The following is a 21,092-nucleotide window of genomic DNA, read 5'->3' as shown; positions in this document are numbered from 1 at the left end:
ACTTAATGAATCAACAAAAGAGCGATTAAGCGGTACAGTAAGAGCCATTAGGAAAATTGAAACTATAAACAAATTCATAAGGTGTTTGATTAATTTCAAATAATAATAATAATAATAATAATAATAATAATAATAATAATAATAATAATAGTTGTTTTATATACCAAGTTTCGAATATTTAAGCACGCATCAATATATATTTAATTATAAATTTTTAAAATTAAAATAGAGAAAAAGAAAAGGGGGAGAGAGAGAGAGAGAAGAGAGAGAGAGAGAGAGAGAGAGAGAGAGAGAGAGAGAGAGAGAATTGAACGAATCAAGCATCAACCGTTAACAACCCCAGCCAGGTAAAGAAGCCAAAATCAACGGCTACAGATTCATTTCATCAACCTTTCAAACTACAGCAATCGTCCTAAAATACCCATTACCCTCGAGCTCGTCGAAGAATTTTATCCAAAATATATAGCCTTCACTGATCAAATCCAGCACTAAATTCTCATTCGCCAGCCCCCGGAATTTCTCATATCCGTTAGCATTTTTCAAATCTGCGAAAGGGGAGCAGAAATTGAGGGACGCGGCAGAAGTAAACCCTAATCCCCCTTTTTATTTTTTAATCCCCCGATTTCACCCATGTGTATTGAATTTTTGATTCCTCCCCAAACCCCTTCGTTTTGGTTCCGGTGAATTATTCCGAGATCAAAGTTATGTTTTTGAGAACGTACGGGCGTCGGAGCGGAGGCTTGACCAGGACCCATACGGCGGCGAATAGCTTCTCCGACGGACTATCGGATTCCTCCTCCCAAGAATTCACTCAAGACGTTTACGATTTCACTTTTCCCTCTCAGGATTCCACTCGCTGCCAGTGGTCCGATCCGTACAATTTCGGTTCTTCGCAGGAGTCTGCTCAATTGGCGTTTTTGCCGTCAAGAAAGAGTGGTGATAGTGGCGGCGGTATTTGGAAATCGAAGAAAGTAATCGATTTGGAGCCCGATGGTTCGAGTTCTTCCCTAGAATCGAAGGAATTTCGGGTTTTGGAAATTTCAGATGGGGATTTACAGAAATCGAAGAAGCTAAAGAAAGTCAATTTCGATCCGTATGATTATAATTCATCGCAGGAGTTGGAGGAGCTGGTGGTTCTGCCTCAAGTGAAGGGCAGAGTGAACAGGGTTTCTGATTCATATTTGTTAAATTCGTCGCAGGAGTCGGGTGATTTGGGGGTTTCGCAGTCGAGAAAAAACGAGGGTAATTTTAACCACACGAGATTCGATGGGGTTTCTGGAAAATCCAAGAAGAAGGATAAAGGAGGAAATGGGATTTCACAGAAGAAAAAAAAGAAGATGAAGTCAAAAGTGCCTGAACCAGCTTATGTAGAGCTTACCTCTACATTAATGGAGACGCAAGAGTTTGGTGAGATGATGGAACACGTAGACGAGGTGAATTTTGCTTTGGATGGGTTGAAGAAGGGACAACCAGTGAGGATTCGAAGGGCAAGTCTTCTCTCGTTATTATCGATCAGTGGAACAGTGCAGCAGAGGCGGCTTTTGAGGGTTCAGGGGTACTTAATTTTATCCTTCATTCTACTCAAGATCATTTTATAAAGAATTTGTATACTAGTACTAAATAGTTGAACCTTTTTTGGGGTTTAATATAACGTCTTGGGATATTTATCTTAGGAGGTATGTGCTATTCTGGTTAATTTAGAAAATGTGTATGAGGAATTGTGCAATAGCTAGAAGTATACATCTTTTAGACTTTAGTACAAGGATTGCCCACGACTATTTATCGTTTGGTAACTAATCTATCATGTTCTGAGTGATAAATCGATGTTGTTAGTGACTGCACCAGATTGAAATAGATATATTACACTCTTTGGAAATTGTGCCTAGTTTGGAGTTGATTTCTACACTCTTTAACGGTTGATATTTTTCTTAGGATGGCCAAAACTATCATTGATGCTGTTCTGGGACTGAGTTTTGATGACAAACCAAGCAACCTTGCTGCTGCTGCTTTATTTTATATTCTGACAAGTGATGTAAGTGGTTCGACTGTATATTGTGGCTTAACATGCTTCTTTTATTGTTCCAAATTCATGTATTTTTAAATTCTCGTTGTTTCAGGGTCAAGATGATTATCTTCTGGATTCACCAAGTTGCATTCGTTTTCTTATTAAATTGTTGAAACCACTTTCATCAAGTGCTTCCAAGGAAAAAGAGCTGCTCGTAGGTAGTAAGTTTCTAGGCTTGTGCAAGAATGCTGGTTTATTACAAGAGTCAGCCAAGGGAACAGATTCCAGCTCTGATGCAATCATTCTCAAGGTTCGGGAGATCCTCGTCAGTTGCAAGGAAATGAAGGCAGCAAATAATAGTGACGATGGAATTGAAGAGCCAGAGTTGAATCCTAAATGGATTAGTTTGCTTACTTTGGAGAAAGCTTGCTTATCCAATATCTCCATTGAAGGTCCAGAACTCATTTTATTTTTATTGTTGTTATTAATTTGTCTTTGTGGAAACTTGATGTGAAGTAACATTCTTAAGGAACGATTTATCTTAATATTTTGAGTTAATTTATTTAATCATTCCCCTGATCCTGTTTTCCGCATTCCTCGTTTTCAGATACCTCTGGCACTTTACGGAAAACTGGGGGCAAGTTCAAGGAGAAACTGAGAGAGTTTGGAGGTCTTGATGAAGTGTTTGAAGTGGCAAGGAAATGCCATTCCATCATGGAGGTGTGAGCCTGTATGTTATTCGTATTTGTAGAATGCTCTGCTCTTCTGGGCTTGTCCCTAGGCATGCTAAACCTGATGAAGTGTTACATTTTTTGTTTGTTTGTCTATTAAAGGCTATTTTTTTCTAATGCACACTGATTCATGCAGAAATGGCTGGAGAAAAGTCCAACTTTTGAACTGGATTCAAAAGATATTTCGGGTTTAGAAAGTCTTGCGCTGCTTCTGAAATGCCTAAAGATCATGGAAAATGCTACTTTCCTTAGCAATGATAATCAGGTATAGGACTTTCTGCCTTGCTCCTTAGCCTAATATGGCAATTTGTTGATGTTCGACTGTGTAAATTCCCTATCACTGAAGTTTTTAATCCATGGCAGCGCCATTTGCTTGGGATGAAAGCTAGCTTTGATGGTCAACGAGCTCCACGGTCTTTCACCAAGCTTGTTCTGAGTGTCATTAAAATTCTCTCAGGTATCTTTAATTCATTACTGCATCAGTAAAGGATGAAATTCTATGGTATTTTTCTATTGTCGTCTGGATCTTATTACTAATTTTAGACACCGTTAAAACTTTGTTTCTATCCTCTAATAGAGTTGTTATTGATTAACTAGGTGTTTCCTTGCTCCGAAGTTCTTTAGGCAGTTCCCAGAATGAAAAGATGGGTGTTTGTAGCATGGAATCCAGTCAGCTTTCTGCCGACCCTTTGTTCCTAAAGCAGAGAGTTGAATCTTCTCAAGCAGGATTGTGCAGCGGAACATCTTGGAATTCGAATAATGCAACCCATATAATTAGCAGTGATGATTCAGATACAGAATTTGGTGGTGCAAAGAGGCAGCTTATGTGTGCCAACACTGGAGTTATGGAATACGGTGGAGGAGATCCTTTTGCATTTGATGAAGATGATTTTGAACCCTCGAAGTGGGAATTATTATCCGTAAATGGAAAGAAACCTTTATCTCAAGATAGTAGGGGATATAATAAATATGATAAAAATCCAAGCCCCACTCCGCCAGTTTCGAGCCAACAAGAATCGAATAACGACTGTTTTCGTTCTCAGGAGGCCTCTTGTTCTTTGTCTGTTGATGAAGATAAGTCCAATCTTCTTTCAGACTGTCTTCTTACAGCTGTTAAGGTTAGTTACTTTTTTAAGTGTCGTTTAAGGTAGATAGATGCACAAAAAATAAGAAAGTTATTAAATAGTCTTGATTTTGTACGTCGAATTTACTGTTCAAGACTGCAAACTTTTTTTTGGGAGCTATTAAAATGTGATGGTTTAATTGCTGATTTGCAGGTTCTTATGAACTTAACGAATGATAATCCCGAGGGCTGTCAGCAAATCGGTACCTGTGGGGGATTAGAAATCTTGTCTTCTCTGATTGCTGGTCATTTTCCGTCGTTTAGCTTATCGTTGCCACATTTTGGTGATGTAAGAGAGGGTGGTTTGTCAGCTAAATCAAGTCCTCTCACTGACCGAGAGCTGGACTTTCTTGTTGCTATTTTGGGTTTGCTCGTGAATTTGGTAGAAAAGGATGGTTGCAACCGGTAAATCATATAAATCAATTTTTCTTTTTTTGATGGGTTTTTTTTTAATTAAATTTTATTTACATGATTTGAAAATACATTGCAGATCTCGGCTTGCAGCTGCTAGTGTTTCGTTACCGAATCTTGAAGGTTTGGATTCGGAGGATCAAAGTGATTTGATTTCTCTACTGTGCTCGGTCTTTTTGGCTAATCAAGGGACTGGTGAAGCTGCTGGAGAGGAAAAACAGTTGTCATGGGTGAGAATATATATATATATATTAAATTCAAATTAATCAAATTTAAGAGTTTAGTTTTATCCTCATGATGGAAATATATTGACCGACAAAATTAATTTTAAGATTTGTATTGAGAGATTTTTTTGTCTTGCAGGAGGACGAAGAATCCATATTACAGGGAGAGAAGGAAGCGGAGAAAATGATAGTCGAAGCTTATGCAGCTCTTCTTCTTGCATTCCTTTCGACGGAAAGGTGAATTTACCGTTCTGCCCCTTAAATATTTCTTTTTATTTTGAATTAAACATTGTCGTCACAAAACCATCTTTTCTATATTTGCCAGCAAGAGTGTACGCAATGCCATTGCACAATATCTCCCCAATCGCAACTTAAAAGCACTCATTCCGGTTTTGGAGAGATTCCTGGTAATATGCATTTCTTACGAAAGCTCGACATTTTTTTGTCCAGAAACACAAATTATTATTCTTTAATATATGTATTTGTTTTGGGCAGGAATTTCATTTGACGCTGAACATGATCTCACCGGAGACGCACACTACGGTTCTTGAGGTAATAGAATCATGTAGGATAATATGAGGATTCGAGAAATACTTAGTTTTTATCGTATAATTTTACACATCATTTGTTGTTACGAAAAGGTCGCGAAATAGTGGTAATATTTGTGGTGCATTGAACCACATGACTTGGTGGTGGTGTTTTAGTTGTTGCAATTTGTGTTTGTGTAATATATATATATAGATATAATTTTTATTTTTTTGTTTCTTAATTAATTATAATTAATAATGTTTGGTGTAACTATTAATATTATAGTCGCAATTGGATGTTGATTTTGCCCAGCAAATTACAAAACAATCTCCCCTCTTTGCCTTTTATGATTTTGTTTCAAGCTTTCTTGTATTTCTATGTGCTGAAATTTACACCAAAATAAAATAAGATTAAATATTGATCGGAATTAAGAAAAAAACATGAATAATTATCAAATATCAATGCAATGTATAACTTTTCAAACTTTGAAGAAAATTGTTTTTAAATATGAAAAAAGAATTAAATAAAAGCGTTGCACTTTGTCCATGCTTTTGTAGAATATAATAATTACACGGTAGATATTCCTTTTCTGAAAAGGGGCCAATCAAAACTGAAGTGGGCCCTCCTTCAGTAGGTTTCATTCTTTCCCACCAGTCCACAGTAGTTTTCCCTCCCTTTTTTTGGGAATTGTTTAATTAAATCCGTTAGTTCGATGGAAAAAAAGATTAAATTTCAAATTAAAATTTCAAAAAATTTAAATAAAAAACTTGTTCCAAAATCATAGATTTTGGGATAAAAAACCATCGAATTCGAATACTATATTTTTTCCTACCTATTGTGGAGAATCCAACTCGATTCAGCACAAACAATCACTCAGATCAAACCACAGTCGGAGTACAAAACAAAAGAAAATAAAAAACTCTAATTCCTCATTGAATCTAGCATGGAATTGAGTATGGAAATAGATTGATTCATATGTGATTAAACACACAATCAATGGAGGCTAAAACGAGATCATTATTCACTCACTACGAGCAAAGGGTTTACAAAATACAATCAACAAGAAGATCAAACAACCGAGACTTCATCTCACGAGTATTGATCTCCTTCAATCAATTCACGAACTCCACCTCATCAATGCTGTTAGTTTGTTTGCTTCTATGATCAATCATCTCGCGCGCGTACAATTAGTTGATTCCATGACACTTTTCAAATTCATTTAACATCAGAACCACTCATCTTGATGAATTGTTGATCAATTCCAACACCTATAATACAAACAACGGAATTATTTCATAATCTAAAATTGTACCCGACGTCGAACTAATATATATTCTAATTCCAATCCAAAACTTTATGAAAAACATAATGTATTATATTTTTCTTAGTTTGAATTAAAATAAATACCTAAAACTGAAAATTCTCAAAATTCTATGATAATTGATACCATATGAGGGCACTACATCCAAGAATCACCACCCCCCTCACCCCACCCCCACCCCCACCCCACCCCCTACCCCCCCAACCCAACTACACCACACCTCGAGGCTCGAACACTTATTGCTCCTTCCACCATCATTCTCAAATTGTGCAAGGACAAAAGCCAGCACATACATTAACACCTCCATTTTTTCAAAAAAAACCCCACTTCTTCAACTATGAGAAGCAAGCATCCATGGAAAACACCCGCCATAATTTTTCTTCTCAGCTTCTCCTCCATTTGCAGAGAAGCAAGAGATCTTTCTACGCTTTCATCTACCTTCTCTCTCTTTGCTTGCTAGCTTACAACAGCGCCGCCATATTCTGTACCCAACTCCCCGTTTCGCCGGAACGACGAACCCCCACTCCCTCGCCAGAAAATGTCGCCGGAAAATCAAGAAAGTTCTTCTCCGTCCATTCGCAAGCCAAGCTCTCGTCCTCCGTACTGTACTCGGTCGCAGAAGAAAACCCAACTCCCAAAATGAACACCCATTTGCCGCTTCTTCATAAAAATCGAATCTTGGCGCCGATGATTCCGAAGCTGTTCGAAGACAGGGTGTCGGAATTTTTCGCCGGCGGCGGTTCGTTTTCGTGTAAGTTTCGTTTTTTCATGACGTGGATTTCTTCGGTGGAGTCTTTTGGTGAGAGAGAGTTCTTTGCTGTAAGCAGTTTATTCAAATCACACCCGAATGGCTGCTTAATCATAGCTTCGAGTTCACTCGACTCGGTAAACGGGTCGGAAATCTTGAAACCCTTTTCCGACAAAGGTTTTAAAGTAGCAGCAATTACCCCGGATTTCAATTATTTGTTCAATAACACCCCTGCTCAATCATGGTACAACCGGTTAATGCAGGGGAATGTGAACACCGGAGTTGTACCTTTAGGGCAGAACTTATCGAACTTGCTCCGGTTAGGGCTGTTGTACAGATTCGGCGGCATTTACTTAGACACCGATGTGATAATCTTGAGAAGTTTCGGTGGACTGAAAAACGCGATCGGCGCACAAACCCTCGATCACGAAACGGGTAATTGGAGCCGGTTGAACAATGCCGTGATGGTGTTCGATAAAGGGCACCCGCTCGTTTACAAGTTTATCGAAGAATTCGCGCTCACGTTCAACGGAAGGAAATGGGGTCACAATGGGCCGTATTTGGTTTCGCGGGTCGTTTCGAGGGTGAGCGGGCGGGTCGGGTACGATTTTACCGTTTTGCCCCCGATGGCGTTTTATCCGGTGGATTGGAGTAGGATAGGGAGCCTCTTCAAGGGCCCGAGTGGGAATCTGATTCACTCGAAGTGGTTGGTTGCGAAGTTGAGGCAAATTCGAAGCGAGAGCTTCGCGGTTCATCTTTGGAATAAGCAGAGTCGAAAGCTCGAAGTCGAAAAGGGGAGTGTTATTGATCATATACTAATGAGTATATAGATAGAACAATGAAATGTTTTGATTATGGTTTAATTTGCATATTCTCATTGCAAAGTGTTTGAGAAGAAATAGTTTTTTTTTTTTGTTTTTTTATATTATTATTATTTTTTTTTTGGACAAGTTTTAGATGAATTATAGAGATATGTATTGTCTGCATTTGCCAAGCAAAATTGCTTAGAGCAATTGTTTTTGCTTTCTTGATTTAGACATACACATGATTGTAAAATTGTAGTAGTTGTTTGAGTTTATGTAAAGTATTTATTGTAAATTTGTCTTTAAATAATTTTTTTTAAAGACAATCCTCATATGTTGTATGCATTTGTCAATCTTGATTTAGACATATACATGTAAGATGATTGTAGAATTGTACTAAAGAGGTTGTTTTATTTAAGGGCAAAATTACGGAAATACGAAAAAAAATCCCTTATGTTCGAAAAATTACAATCACATTCCTCAGCTATGTCTTGTGAAAAAACCCCACATTTAGTAAAGTAAATTTGACACTTTTAAGGATGGATGTGTAAAACAGTACATAATTGAGGGAGATAAATTTGACACTTTTTGTTTTCAAAAAAAAAAAAAAAACAGTACATAATTGAGGGAGATAATTGTAATTAAACAAATATGAGGGATTCTTTCGTAATTTAAGTATAACTTAGAATATCACCAAAAAATTGGCAATTATTTTCGTAATTTGAGCACCCCTCAAAGTGATTACATCGAATATAGTTTTGTGTGTATATTTTCGAATAGATACTCAGCACTCAGAGTTGCTTTTCCAGAAGTGGGAACTAGCTAATTTCCATGGCCTACATCTAAAAAATAATGTCACATATACTTTTATGCAATTTGCTGCAACCACATATGAAATATCTTCTATTTAGTTACTTTAAATGTTACACAAATTATTAGAAAATTAAATTAGTTATTTGCAATAACAAATATGTTAAGTTCCATGTAAATTTGATGGTGTGCTAGAAGTTGAGTCATGCATATTGTTTGAGTACTTAGTTGAAACACGAAATTATGTTTTCTTCGTTTCTTTATTTAAAAGTAAATAATATTTAAATCCCTGTGGTTTGAACTTTGTGCACACGACCCCCTTGTATTTTAATATAAGCGCATAACCCTCTTGTACTTTTAAAAATTTCACCTTCCTAGCGAGCATAATTTACTTACTAAGTAGAAAACTATAGGAGAGTATATACTTATATTAAAAGTATAAAGGGATCATATACTTAAAATTCAAACTACAGGGGTTCATATGCACAAAATTTAAACCACAGGGAACTAACTGCTATTTAGCCTTTCTTTAACAAAATAGTGAACAACTGCATGATTTCATTTTCTTTATAATAAAATCATGATTAGTTCAACAATTGAATATGTTCACTTTAGGCAACTTATCTATATTATAGAAGTTAGGTTTAGGGTTAAATCATTGTATGGTAAAATGGTAATTAAAGTATGCAGTAGGAAATTGGAAATATGCTGTTTTGGGAACTAGGCCAAAAAGTCTTGTTTGATTGTATGAATTTTAGCAACTTGTTGGTAGTAACGAATTTGTTAGGTGGATTTTGATTCTTTTGGAGCAACAATAAGTGCATTAAAAAAAAAATCAGGAAATTATATTTTATTTATTTATTTTTGATAAATAGGAAATTATATTTTATTTATCTTATTTAATTATGATAAATAGGGAATTAGATATTTCACGGACAGAAGCAACTACCACGGATTGGCATTTATGAATTAAATTTATGAGCCATCTCTTTCCATATATAATCGTGGTCTACTTTCTTGCATGTGCCTTTTGGGCTCTTTCGCTTTCGTGCAACAAATGTCGATTTATTTATTTCATTTATTTTTTTGGTCAAAATTATTAATTTTTTTCAAGAGATTAGGTTAATTGATTAGTGGGTAAATATAATAAGCATAAATATAACTGCAATGATATTTATACAAAATGAAAATTGATTGGTCCGAGAGTAATTTCGATATTTACTAATTTTTCATATTTCAAACCCTTACATTCTCTCAAACTCTCCCATCCAAGAAAATCGGTAGGCGGCTACGATAACATATTCGACGTACATTTTATATTTTTATGATTCTTGAATTATGTATATCTCGAATAAAAAAACGAATTGTGCTATTTTCGTGTTGTTCAACGCGGAACCCAGTTTTTCGTCTCTCTCTCATTCCGTGTTGTTTAACACATAATCCGGAATAGTAGATAGGGATTGCATATTGAGAAACATGATCAATCAAATTTTTATTTTCTTAAAACAAAAAAACTACTTAAAAATCGGAATAATCGTCGTCCATTTGGTTTATTGTCGCTTCCTAATGGATAAAATTCGAAAAATGTAACAATTTGCACTACTCGAGTGATTTACGAAATAATACACAAATACATGGTTTACTTAGTATAGTACTATAGTCAATTAACAAAAAAAAGTTATCACTTCATCAAATATTGAAAGAAGAAGTTTATGATCATTTGTTTCAAATGTGAGAAATTATATAATGCAAAAATAAATAATCAGAAAATTATATAAATGCGTCTAAAGCGAAGAAAAACCCATCTTAACTGCACCAATTAAGGGCCCAATTTAAAGTTATTGGGCCCAATTTAAAGTTATCGGGCTCAATTTATGGCCCAATAAGAAACTCTTAACCCGACCCGCTTAATTCAATCTAGTGCATAAAATCCTGCGACTAGAATTCTGCAACCCCAATTCTCCCTCCACTTTTTCTCGATACCGAAAGGGGAAGAAATTGGACAGAGGGTTTCTCAAATTTCTGCAAAAAAATTGGAAACTAATTTCACAAAAAAATGACGGCGGAAGTAGCAATTGGCGCGGCGGAGGTTCTGTCGCGGCCGAACGGCGATTTGAAATCCGGAAACCCTAACAGCGCCCCTGTTTCGGCTGCAAAGAAGTCGCGGGAGAGCGAGCGTCGGCGGAGGCGGCGCAAGCAGAAGAAGAACAAGCAGAGTGCCGCTGAAGGTGATGACAGCGACGCCGCTGCAGAGGAAGGCAATAGTGCCGCCGACGACAGCTCAAAGGAGAACGCCGATCCACAAAAGGTAACAATCTGAAATCTATGTGGTGTTTGTTGCTTGAGGTTTTTTTTTTTAAAACTTGTTTGTTGATCTGTTAGTACTAGTTTTGGTAAATTGATGGACTGATAGGCATCATTGCGCGAATTGTGAAGCACTCTCTTCTGCTATAGAAGCGATTTTTGTGAATTTACTCGCTGTCTGGTATGAACATTACATTGAAGTTGCAAAAATTGAAGAAGGTTTGTTTGGAAGTTAGAAATTATAGTACCTGTTTTTCGAGATTAGGATGATCAATATATCTCCAAGCTAGTTCTATAAAAATATTTTCGACTTCATTTTTGACTCTCTTTTGGGTGTTAGGAAATCTATATAATAGCTTAAGGTTAGTGTGAAACTTCTTGATGCTGATAAGGTTACAAACTGAGAGAGATTTTTACAGTCAAATGAAATGCTCTCACTATCTTAGACAGTTGAATGCATTTTTTGAGCTTATTATTCTATTTATTTGGTTATACCCACTGTAAAAGCGACTGAACCATGGATTTGAAATGCGAAGGCATATGTCAAGAATCTGAAAGTTTCCATACTATTTGTGTATTATTGGTCATAAATTTTGCTCTATTTTTTATTCTCGTACAGAGTTTCTAATGACATAGGTGCCTTAGTAGCAATTAACCCCCTTGTCGTCAACTTAATAAACTGCATCATGGGTAGTAGGGAAAATTTATAGAAGTTATAATATTTATTTTTATATAGGTAACTTAGATCTATAAGTCTTCTTGTCCAATGTTAATTTGAAAGTATGAACTTTATATCCGTTGTTCTGGTACATTTGTTTCTTTAATATGTCCTTTATGTATATAAATATGCAGGCGGTGATTGAAATGTCCCACTCGATGATTAATGACACTGGTATCTGGTTTAGTAATGTCATGACAGTGCAGACAGTTTTACTAATAGGCTCAAGAATTAATTGTCAAACACTAGTTTTACCATTTTCTTTCAAATTCGTGTGAGCCACAGGTTCCAGATGTAGAGATCGAGTATGTACCTGAAAAGGCAGAATTAGATGGGGAGTTGAATGAGGAATTCAGAAGAGTCTTTGAGAAATTCAATGTTATGGGAACTGCTGCTCCGGAGGTAAAAATATCTGAAATAACATACTGATTTGATTGTTTTGTTATATTGCACACCTTAGCCATTTCCTTTTCTAATTGGTCCTATGGCTTTCCTATTCCCCTTCTGTTTTTATATAATATATTAATATTCCAATTTCTTCAGGAGAATGACAAAAAGGATGACAGTACAGCTGATGCAGTCGTGAAGAAAAAGGTTAACTCAGATTCCGAAGAAGAGGAGCAGGAAACTCAACAAAAGGAGAAGGGGGTCTCTAATAAAAAGAAAAAGGTTACTCTTTGACATTGCAACTCTTTTGCAAGTGTTTCTTTCATGTTTAGTTTTATTGATTAGTCATATTTAGACATGCTTTTTGTGCTTTCTGCTTTGAAATCATCAACAAAATTCCCATGGCTAAAATACTTTTGCTGTCTTGTAGCTTCAACGTCGAATGAAGATTGCTGAACTCAAACAGGTCTCTACAAGGCCTGATGTTGTTGAGGTAAGTGTCAGCATTAAAGTTGATGGGTCTGTGATTTAAAGCATCAGCCATTTTTTTGGTTTAGAGATACGTGCTATTTGTTACTCCCCCCATTTCATCTAATTCGGTATTGGATTTTGAGGCATTTTAACTTGTCTTTGGGTATTTAAGTTCTGATTGCGGTTATGGTTTTCTAAAGGGAAGATACTAAACCACCATTTTGGGATAGTCGTTAAAATAGTTTTGGCTTATTACAAATTGAGATATATTTTTATGATTTACTTTGACAGTTATGTTGATAATTTTTTAGGTATGGGATGCAACCGCATCAGACCCTAAGCTGTTGGTATATCTCAAGTCCTATCGCAATACTGTTGCAGTACCACGGCACTGGAGTCAGAAAAGGAAATTTTTGCAGGTAAATTACTGAGGCTGATATACACTGTGGGATTAACTTACCTTTGCATTACTAAGAGTTTTGTCTTTCTTCTCTGTTAAAAACTGTCAAAAGGGAAAATGTTATGTTTAATCAATGTGGGGGGTATAGGGGAGAATGTGATGGATGATATAGTCAATAAAGTTTGTCTTATTTGTATACATGTTCTTGCAGGGGAGCTGGGATTGCACTTGTGGAGCCTGAACATGTAGGTGTTGGCAAGGGGAACCTTGAATTCTTTTTCAATGTGCTTATTAGTTGGGTTGGGGTTGGGGGTCTAGGCCATTTGATATTGCTTTATGTGATAAACAGACATGCCTCATCTAAGTGGTTGCTAAACCTAAGGAATTCACAATTTCACATGGGACATTGAAATATTTATTTCCACTGAAAGTTTGGATTAGTGGAATTCTCCATTTGATCATTATTATAAGCTATATTGATTAGTTTTCATGAACACGTGTTCTTCTAATTTATATGATGGTAAACTATTCTCTCATCGACTTCTTTATCTGCTTTGCAGGGGAAGAGAGGTATCGAGAAACAGCCTTTTCAGCTTCCTGACTTTATTGCTGCTACAGGAATTGAAAAAATCAGACAAGTGAGTTTGATTTTCTTCTCTTTGTTATTGTACTCACTTTAGTGCATATGCAAGACTCTTGTAATGGTGACATCACATGCTTTAGATTGCTAAATCGTTGATTCGGTAACTTCATATTCTGTTGTGTAATTGTAGTAACTTTAGTGCATATTCAATCCTCTTGTAATGTTGAAGATCGCATGATTTAAGTTGCTAGATCATTCACATCCTAATGGAGTCAAAATATAGTAAAAAACACAGTAAAGAAATGCATGCCTGGGACTTGTTTGGTCCAAGCGAAGTATAACGTGGCAACACAGTAGGATTTCATTTGTTTCGGGTTTTTGAAACTTCATTTGTTTGGATTTTATTAACATGTTTAAATTTGTTTACCACTTGTTTGGGCATAATTTCTGTGAAGCTGTCAATGAATACTTGCTGGAGTACTACTCTTTTCTTTTTCCATATTCCAGTGATGTGCACTTCACATTCCATTGTTTCCAGAAAATTATGTAAGATCATCAATTTTGTATCACATACAATGTTCGGCATTCCACTGTTCCTTGTGCTGACACTTTCTGAAACATATTACATTGCACTATTGCTAGTTCAGTTCACTTTTATCTTTTTCCTCTTATTTGTGCCTTGTTCCTTATTCACCTCTAAGTTTGCTGCTTTGGGTTTTATTCCAGGCATACATTGAAAAGGAGGACAGTAAGAAGTTGAAACAAAAACAACGGGAGAGGATGCAGCCAAGAATGGGGAAAATGGACATCGATTATCAGGTTTTGCAATGCTTTGAGTTTCTTCCTGTTTTAATATATTTGAGTTTGTGGTATTAACCTCATCCTTTTCCCTTTTCCCGCTCATATAAGTTTCCTGACAATCCTTTTTAATTCAACTTGTATAGGTCCTCCATGATGCCTTCTTCAAGCATCAAACAAAGCCTAAATTGTCAACACATGGTGATTTGTATTATGAGGGGAAAGAATTTGAGGTAAGAATTTCATGGAAGTTTTCTTTTCTCTTTTTCGTTAATGTTGTTTGGGTCTTATTGTCTATACTGGTGTAAGGCTATGTCTAATTTTTTTATTTATTTAATCAGTCTAAACCGAGTTTAACTTATTCTGGATTTATAGGTAAAACTGAGAGAAATGAAGCCAGGGATGTTGTCACAAGATCTAAAAGAAGCTCTCGGCATGCCTGAAGGCGCCCCTCCTCCTTGGCTCATCAATATGCAGGTTCATTTTCATTTTGTTTGATAAATTCAGCTATTAGTAGTTTTTCCACTGGTTTTCTACTGGATGGAGATGACTTACCTATTTACCTGCAATCGGTTGTTTCTTTTTCCATGGCAGAGATACGGCCCTCCACCTTCTTATCCTCATCTAAAAATTCCAGGGCTTAATGCTCCTATTCCTCATGGAGCTAAATTTGGCTATGGACATGGAGACTGGGGTAAACCTCCTGTGGATGAAGTAGGTTTTATCTTTGTCTCCTTAGTGGTTTATTGTACTAGTTACTCTTTATTTTCCTAATATCCACTTTCTTATCCTACTTTTGTTTTCACTTTTTACTAGTACGGACGCCCTCTCTATGGAGATGTTTTCGGTGTTCTGCAACAAGAACAACCTACTTATGAGGTAAAAAATAATCATATGACATGATATCCTTACAATTTCCTCTGTGCTACTTATTTGCTAATTACGTAACTAGTAGTTTATTGGCTGCCATTTTTGTCCTGTATGTCACTCCCGTCTATATCTATTTCAGGAGGAACCAATCGATAAGAGTAAGCACTGGGGTGATTTGGAGGAAGAAGAAGAGGAGGAGGAAGAAGAGGAAGAGGAAGAAGAAGAGGAAGAACAGATGGAGGAAGAGGAACTGCAGGATGGTATTCAATCTGTCGACAGCCTTTCAAGGTTAGAGATATGATTTTAATTATTTTCTTCGGCATTTCTCTAAAGAGTTATCTTGTGTGTCCATTTTGGTTGGAATAAAGTTGCTATGTCTTATCGTTTTTTCTTATTGGTGATTTTTAGCACCCCTACTGGTGTTGAAACTCCGGATGTTATTGACCTGCGAAAGCAACAGAGGAAGGAACCTGAGAGGCCTCTCTATCAAGTAAGTGAATCTTTTTTTTTATTTTTGCCTTTTGCTTCATGCTTGTACTTTTTTTTGTTGATTTTTGGTAATTAACTTGTATTCCGTGCTTGGTGCAGGTGCTAGAAGAAAAAGAAGAGAAGATACAACCCGGAACTTTACTGACAACAAGCCATACGTATGTCATTGACTTCTGTTGACTAATTCACTTAGTTTTGAATTTCCATTTCTGTATCAACTGATTATTGTCTAACTTCTGCTACAGGTACGTGATTAACACTGGTACACAGGACAAAACTGGTGCTAAAAGGGTAAAAGATCTACTTATTTGTTTAATCTACAGTAGCTTACTCTTACCTACATATCTGGCAGTGACTTTATGGGAAATTATATTAGGTGGTTTGCATGATTCGTTTTCATATGCTTTCGTATGACTAGGGTTTCTACTGCCGTGTCTTTAAAATAGTTTCATAAATCTTTCTTTTATCCGCATTGATGCAGCAAGAAAATATGTCTGAGACTGCTATTTATAGATCAAATTTTGCCTCGTCGAATGACCAGAGATTTTAAACCTGTAACACCTCAAGCTTCCAGATTAGAGTGTGAACCTCTGAGCATTGTGTATAAGAATCTTGGGATCATATACGCATACATACATGCATGAACGTGTGGCTAATGTGTGTTCGTGAAGCTAATTTCCGTGTGAAAAAAAATATCTACTTAACAGCAGAATGGGATATTGTGAATTTGTATGTAGATGTCATTATTAGTCATTGGAAAATATAGGAACAAAATTTAGATGTTACTTAGATTCAATAAATACTTGTGGCATATAATGTGATAATCTTGCTGATGCTTGTGTTTTAACTCGTCTATTCCGTCAGGTTGATTTGTTAAGGGGCCAGAAAGCAGATAAAGTTGATATCACATTGGCCCCCGAAGAGTTGGATCTCATGGACAATGTTTTGCCAGCCAAGTATGTCAACTATTCCCTTTTTCTTTATATATTTTTAATTTATTTACAATTATCTGGATTTTTCATGTAAGACAACTTATTCTTATGCCGAATTTTCTCAGGTACGAGGAAGCTAGAGAAGAAGAGAAGTTGCGCACTCAGCGAGAAGATTTCAGTGACATGGTTGCTGAGGTACGTACTTATAATAGTTACTAAAATTTACACTTCCATATATTCCAGTTGCCTTATTATCGCGAAAGAACTTGATTTAATTAATTCCGTCTTTTGGTGAAAATTATCTAGAATGCAAAGAAAAGGAAGCGAAAGATGCACGATAAGGAGAACAAATCTAAAAAGAAGGATTTCAAGTTTTAGGTGTGTTTCGGATTCTAACGCAGCTTTCTTGGGGATGCTGTGCAGCCATGAATGTGTCTGAATGATGCTCGACTTTTCTTCTCTATAATGTTTGTCGTTCTCTTGAACTGCAGACAATCTATGATTTTGTATTCTAGTAACACAACTGTTGACTTAAACTAACATCCTCTCTGTAGTTTTAAAAAAAAAATGCTCTTCCTTTTGGTGCTTGTGTAATACTTTCTGTTTGTTGTGTTCTTTTTAGAGAGAGAAATTGATCAACAACCTTTTTAAATGATACTGAAACTAACTTCTTGTCCAAAATTAAATTCACATCCAACATCCAAGAACAACAAATATGGGATTTCGGATAAACGAACATTTATTTATATATCCTGGAGATTGTTACAACGCATACTTTACATGTACTGTCTTAACTCACAACTGCAATTTTATTCAAATCATCAGAAATATTAGATGTTGCATAAAAAACTAGCAAAAACTTCTCTCAAGTAGGATGCTGAGCAGCTATATTGATCCCATTCTTATACCGGTAGTATCTCGAGGCAAGAATCCATCACCGGTTTTCGAATAGCTGACATAGAAGAGCTCAGAGAGTACACCTGTAAAGAATATGAACGCTGCACCTGCTCCAAACACTCCCTTTCTCAACGTCTCACACGAAGGTGGATTTTGAGACAAATACGGCCTGTATTTCGTATGGTATGCATTTCGAACTGAGCCAGCTAACAAACACACCTCGGCAATGAAAAACGCCATCCTGTTTTGACGAACACTTCAACTTAAATAAATAATACAAAAAAGTTGATTTACTTTATCGATTGCAAAAGACATCCTTTGTTCCTGAAAAAGTTAAAAACTTGAAGTCTAAGGGTAAAATAGGAAGTTCGTTGAGATTTTTGCTCACAACATCGAATTCCATCTTAAACCCTGACATAAGAAGTAGTGTCATATAACTACAGAGTTCATTGCATTTAGTACCTCTGTGTTATATAAAATATTAGCAAATGAACTTATAAATCTCGTAACCTCGTAAATATTTTGTTCATCCTTATAAATCTCGGCCCCTAATGAAAGATTCCCAGTTCCCCCAATGAAAGAGGGATGTAATTGTAATTAATCTAAAAATAATATCGACGATTGTAGATTGAAAAGAAATATGTACCAGCAACTGATGAAAAAGACGATAGCCCAAACCCTTGATCGACTGGGTCGAAGAGGTCTCCCACAGCACAAGCACTTCGTGGCAGCCATTATCAATATCTGACTAGCCATAAGGAACAGAAACGAGCACACACCCAAACCAGTTGCTCCGTTCGAATCGTACACGCAGTAGTTGGAGTTTGCATCGGTCGCTATCTTGGCCTAAACATATGATGCAAATACAAGAGTTATATTAGCTCCAATATACATCTTTCGAAATCTTACGAATACCGATTCTAGATGAAGAACTCTATCATTGCATTTCGATTGCCTAAGTTTCGGATAGATATTCGACAATATTAATTCGAAAATATAGATATTTGACAATATAAATAGTTAATTAACACTCAACTTTGATCATTCAACTACATGAATGCAATTCTTTTACCAGATTAACTCGAATCTAGAAAATTCCAAGCCCCAAATCAGACAGAGATAAATCTCTTGATTGATTCAAAAAACCCTGGGATCTCGTTTGGTTCCTAAGATAAGATTAGTCAACATAAAATTAAAGCCAACACATAAAATTCCTAATTAAGCTAAAACTAGAGCCGTTTTTGCACCAAACAAACAGACAATAAGGAAGATTTAATTAATCATGGCTAATCCTAAACGAGGCATATAAATATTAACAGGAAATCAGAATACTTGCATCTAATTCAGTAATCATGGAGGAAAATTCTGTTCACTTAAAGAAATGATGAATTATAGAAATAGAACTGAAGAAGAAGAAGAACGAACAGAAGATCTCCGCTGTTCAGCAGCAACAGCAAGTGAGAAGGCAATCAAATCCAACACGAAAACAGCAATCAGCACCAATTTTAACGCCATAGCGAAAATTCGATGCTCCAATCCCCAAAATCACACACACTCGAGCGTTTTTTCTGCAACAGAAAAACCTAGTAGCAGTAGAGAGAGAAACAGAAATTAATTAGCTAGAGAGAAAATTCTAGGGTATGTATGCCTATGGTGTGGAATAAATACTTTTAAAACGGAATTTTCTCTTTCTGTGTGCGTGTGTGTGTAGAGAAAGCAAAGCGATTACAGAGAGATGCACTACCTTTAATTGCGAAGAATCCATAAAATGAATGTGGATTGTATGTACCTTTACTGCAAACGAACGAATCCATTCCCTTAATAAATGCTCTCTCTCTCTCTCTCTCTCTCTCTCTCTCTCTCTCACACACACACACAGTGAGCTGTGTGTGTGTGAGAGAGAGAGAGAGAATCAGTAGTAACTCACAAGTCACAACAATGGTGATTCCGTTCAATCAGAAGAATGTAGCTGCATATATATATTCCGTTTGTTTCAAATTAAACTGTTATTATTATTTTTTTGGGTAAATTCCACTTTACCCCCTTGTACTCTGCCCAAGAACCACTTTACCCCCTCGTACTCTTAATTTTGTCGATTTACCCCCTTGTACTTGTACAATTTCCCAATACAACCCTCTTCATCAACTTTTTTCGATTTTGACTCTGACGCCATTTGGTCAAGAGTCAAAATATTGACGTAAATATTGAATTTTTTCGATTTTGACTCTCGAGATTAGAAAAGAGAAAGTTTCACACACTTATATATTTTTTTCTTTGCACTGGGTGGAATCGATCAATTTTTGGGTCTTGATTTTTACTAAGTTAGGGGTTCAATTTGGGGATGTCTTGGAAGGGGAACTGGTGGGAGAAGAAGAAATGACAATATTGACGGAGAAGAAACGACGCGTTATAGGTAGTCGCAATTTTGTAATTTACAGAGTTGACCAAATGGCGTTAGAGTCAAAATTGACAAAAATTGAAGAAAAGGGCTGTATTGGGAAATTGTACAAGTACAAGGGGGTAAATCGATAAAATTGAGAGTACGAGGGGGTAAAGTGACTCTCAGGCAGAGTACGAGGGGGTAAAGTGGAATTTACCCTATTTTTTTTTCTATATATCATTTTAAAACTCGAAATTTGTTGTAAATAATATAGAATGTGGTTATTCCTATCTTAACTCACTCGGGATTTATAACTCCCCACTACGCCACTAGAGATTCTCAACTTACCCATTATGCCATAACTTCCTCCATGATGTATGTAGGGTATAACTCACATGTAACCTCCTTGTAACTTCCGGTGGATTACATTACACCTATATAAATGAGAATCTCTCCTCCCCTAAACATCCCCACAATTATCTCTCTACGGATCTTGTCTACTTGTGTTCTCTAAATGAGAATCTCCCCTCCCCTGAACCATATTATTTTAATTCTCCTTTGGCTAAAATGTCAATTTATGTTTTCACATCTATGTATAAATCTTGTGATTCATTTATCCCTAGAATTCTATGTATTGCGCCAGCAAATGTTTTATTGCATATCATCAAATAGGTAATATTTTGCTACCTTTTTAATTCATAATTTCCTAGTGCGTGGTCTGGAATTATATTATGAATGTTTCATTGCTAGAATATAGAGAAAACTGTGGATTACATGCTTAATGACTATGAATTTATATGCAGCAGTGTGCATTGACTTATGAATTGTTTTGATTATGATAATGAAATTATCTTTGTTTCTTATCCAACCCGATTGTAGCTTTAGTCATTAACTGTTTGAAATATTGTCTGATTAAATCATAGATCCTATATGGACTATACATGCTATTTACGGTCACATCATGACCAGTCAGTTATATGCTTAAGGTTATGTTTATATTTCAATGATATTAAGCATGTCATATTATATATATTTGGCACATGTACGTTAAAGTGTATGAATAATTTGCTCAAATTATGATGGAGAATTCTATTCAATTTATCCATTATATTATTTATCTGCCATATGTATTTTTTTGATACAAAAATGGTAAGCAATA

General features: G+C 36.1%; 4 protein-coding genes across 6 annotated transcripts; 3 read left to right on the top strand and 1 right to left on the bottom strand.

The window, feature by feature from the left end:
• The first annotated feature begins 228 nt into the window (after window positions 1-228).
• On the top strand, window positions 229-5,292 carry LOC105951484 (wings apart-like protein 2). The gene is made up of 12 exons (XM_012974937.2): window positions 229-1,555; window positions 1,933-2,032; window positions 2,118-2,457; window positions 2,613-2,725; window positions 2,873-3,001; window positions 3,100-3,193; window positions 3,334-3,854; window positions 4,014-4,264; window positions 4,350-4,500; window positions 4,634-4,731; window positions 4,820-4,901; window positions 4,990-5,292. Exons 1-12 carry the CDS (start codon window positions 705-707, stop codon window positions 5,071-5,073), a joined length of 2,814 nt encoding a protein of 937 aa, XP_012830391.1. The 5' UTR covers window positions 229-704; the 3' UTR covers window positions 5,074-5,292.
• Window positions 5,293-6,578: 1,286 nt separating this feature from the next.
• Window positions 6,579-8,220, top strand: LOC105951483 (uncharacterized). Its single transcript, XM_012974936.2, has one exon. It carries the CDS (start codon window positions 6,698-6,700, stop codon window positions 7,919-7,921), a length of 1,224 nt encoding a protein of 407 aa, XP_012830390.2. The 5' UTR covers window positions 6,579-6,697; the 3' UTR covers window positions 7,922-8,220.
• Window positions 8,221-10,618: 2,398 nt separating this feature from the next.
• On the top strand, window positions 10,619-17,308 carry LOC105951480 (proline-rich spliceosome-associated (PSP) family protein). Of its 2 annotated transcripts, XM_088822097.1 has the most exons (19): window positions 10,661-11,012; window positions 11,861-11,900; window positions 12,012-12,128; window positions 12,270-12,395; window positions 12,544-12,606; window positions 12,896-13,003; window positions 13,545-13,622; window positions 14,294-14,386; window positions 14,512-14,598; window positions 14,741-14,842; window positions 14,960-15,079; window positions 15,182-15,244; window positions 15,375-15,523; window positions 15,644-15,725; window positions 15,824-15,882; window positions 15,970-16,015; window positions 16,589-16,680; window positions 16,782-16,851; window positions 16,963-17,308. In XM_088822097.1, exons 2-19 carry the CDS (start codon window positions 11,892-11,894, stop codon window positions 17,032-17,034), a joined length of 1,536 nt encoding a protein of 511 aa, XP_088678223.1. In that variant the 5' UTR covers window positions 10,661-11,012; window positions 11,861-11,891; the 3' UTR covers window positions 17,035-17,308. The 2 variants fall into 2 exon arrangements, with proteins under 2 accessions (XP_012830386.2, XP_088678223.1); XM_012974932.2 differs by lacking the exon at window positions 11,861-11,900 and having other exon boundaries at window positions 10,619-11,012.
• A 69-nt stretch (window positions 17,309-17,377) lies between these two features.
• Window positions 17,378-19,553, bottom strand: LOC105951481 (uncharacterized). 2 transcript variants are annotated; one of them, XM_012974933.2, is made up of 4 exons: window positions 19,298-19,553; window positions 18,979-19,136; window positions 18,200-18,399; window positions 17,378-17,794 (listed from the first exon to the last, which is right to left on the bottom strand). In XM_012974933.2, exons 2-4 carry the CDS (start codon window positions 19,066-19,068, stop codon window positions 17,542-17,544), a joined length of 543 nt encoding a protein of 180 aa, XP_012830387.2. In that variant the 5' UTR covers window positions 19,069-19,136; window positions 19,298-19,553; the 3' UTR covers window positions 17,378-17,541. The 2 variants fall into 2 exon arrangements, with proteins under 2 accessions (XP_012830387.2, XP_012830389.2); XM_012974935.2 differs by having other exon boundaries at window positions 19,343-19,506.
• Window positions 19,554-21,092: the final 1,539 nt, after the last annotated feature.

Source organism: Erythranthe guttata, chromosome 8 (genome assembly GCF_056151865.1).
Source record: "Erythranthe guttata isolate IM_541 chromosome 8, IM_541, whole genome shotgun sequence".
Classification (NCBI taxonomy): domain Eukaryota; kingdom Viridiplantae; phylum Streptophyta; class Magnoliopsida; order Lamiales; family Phrymaceae; genus Erythranthe; species Erythranthe guttata.
This window is presented reverse-complemented; position numbering and strand designations above follow the sequence as displayed.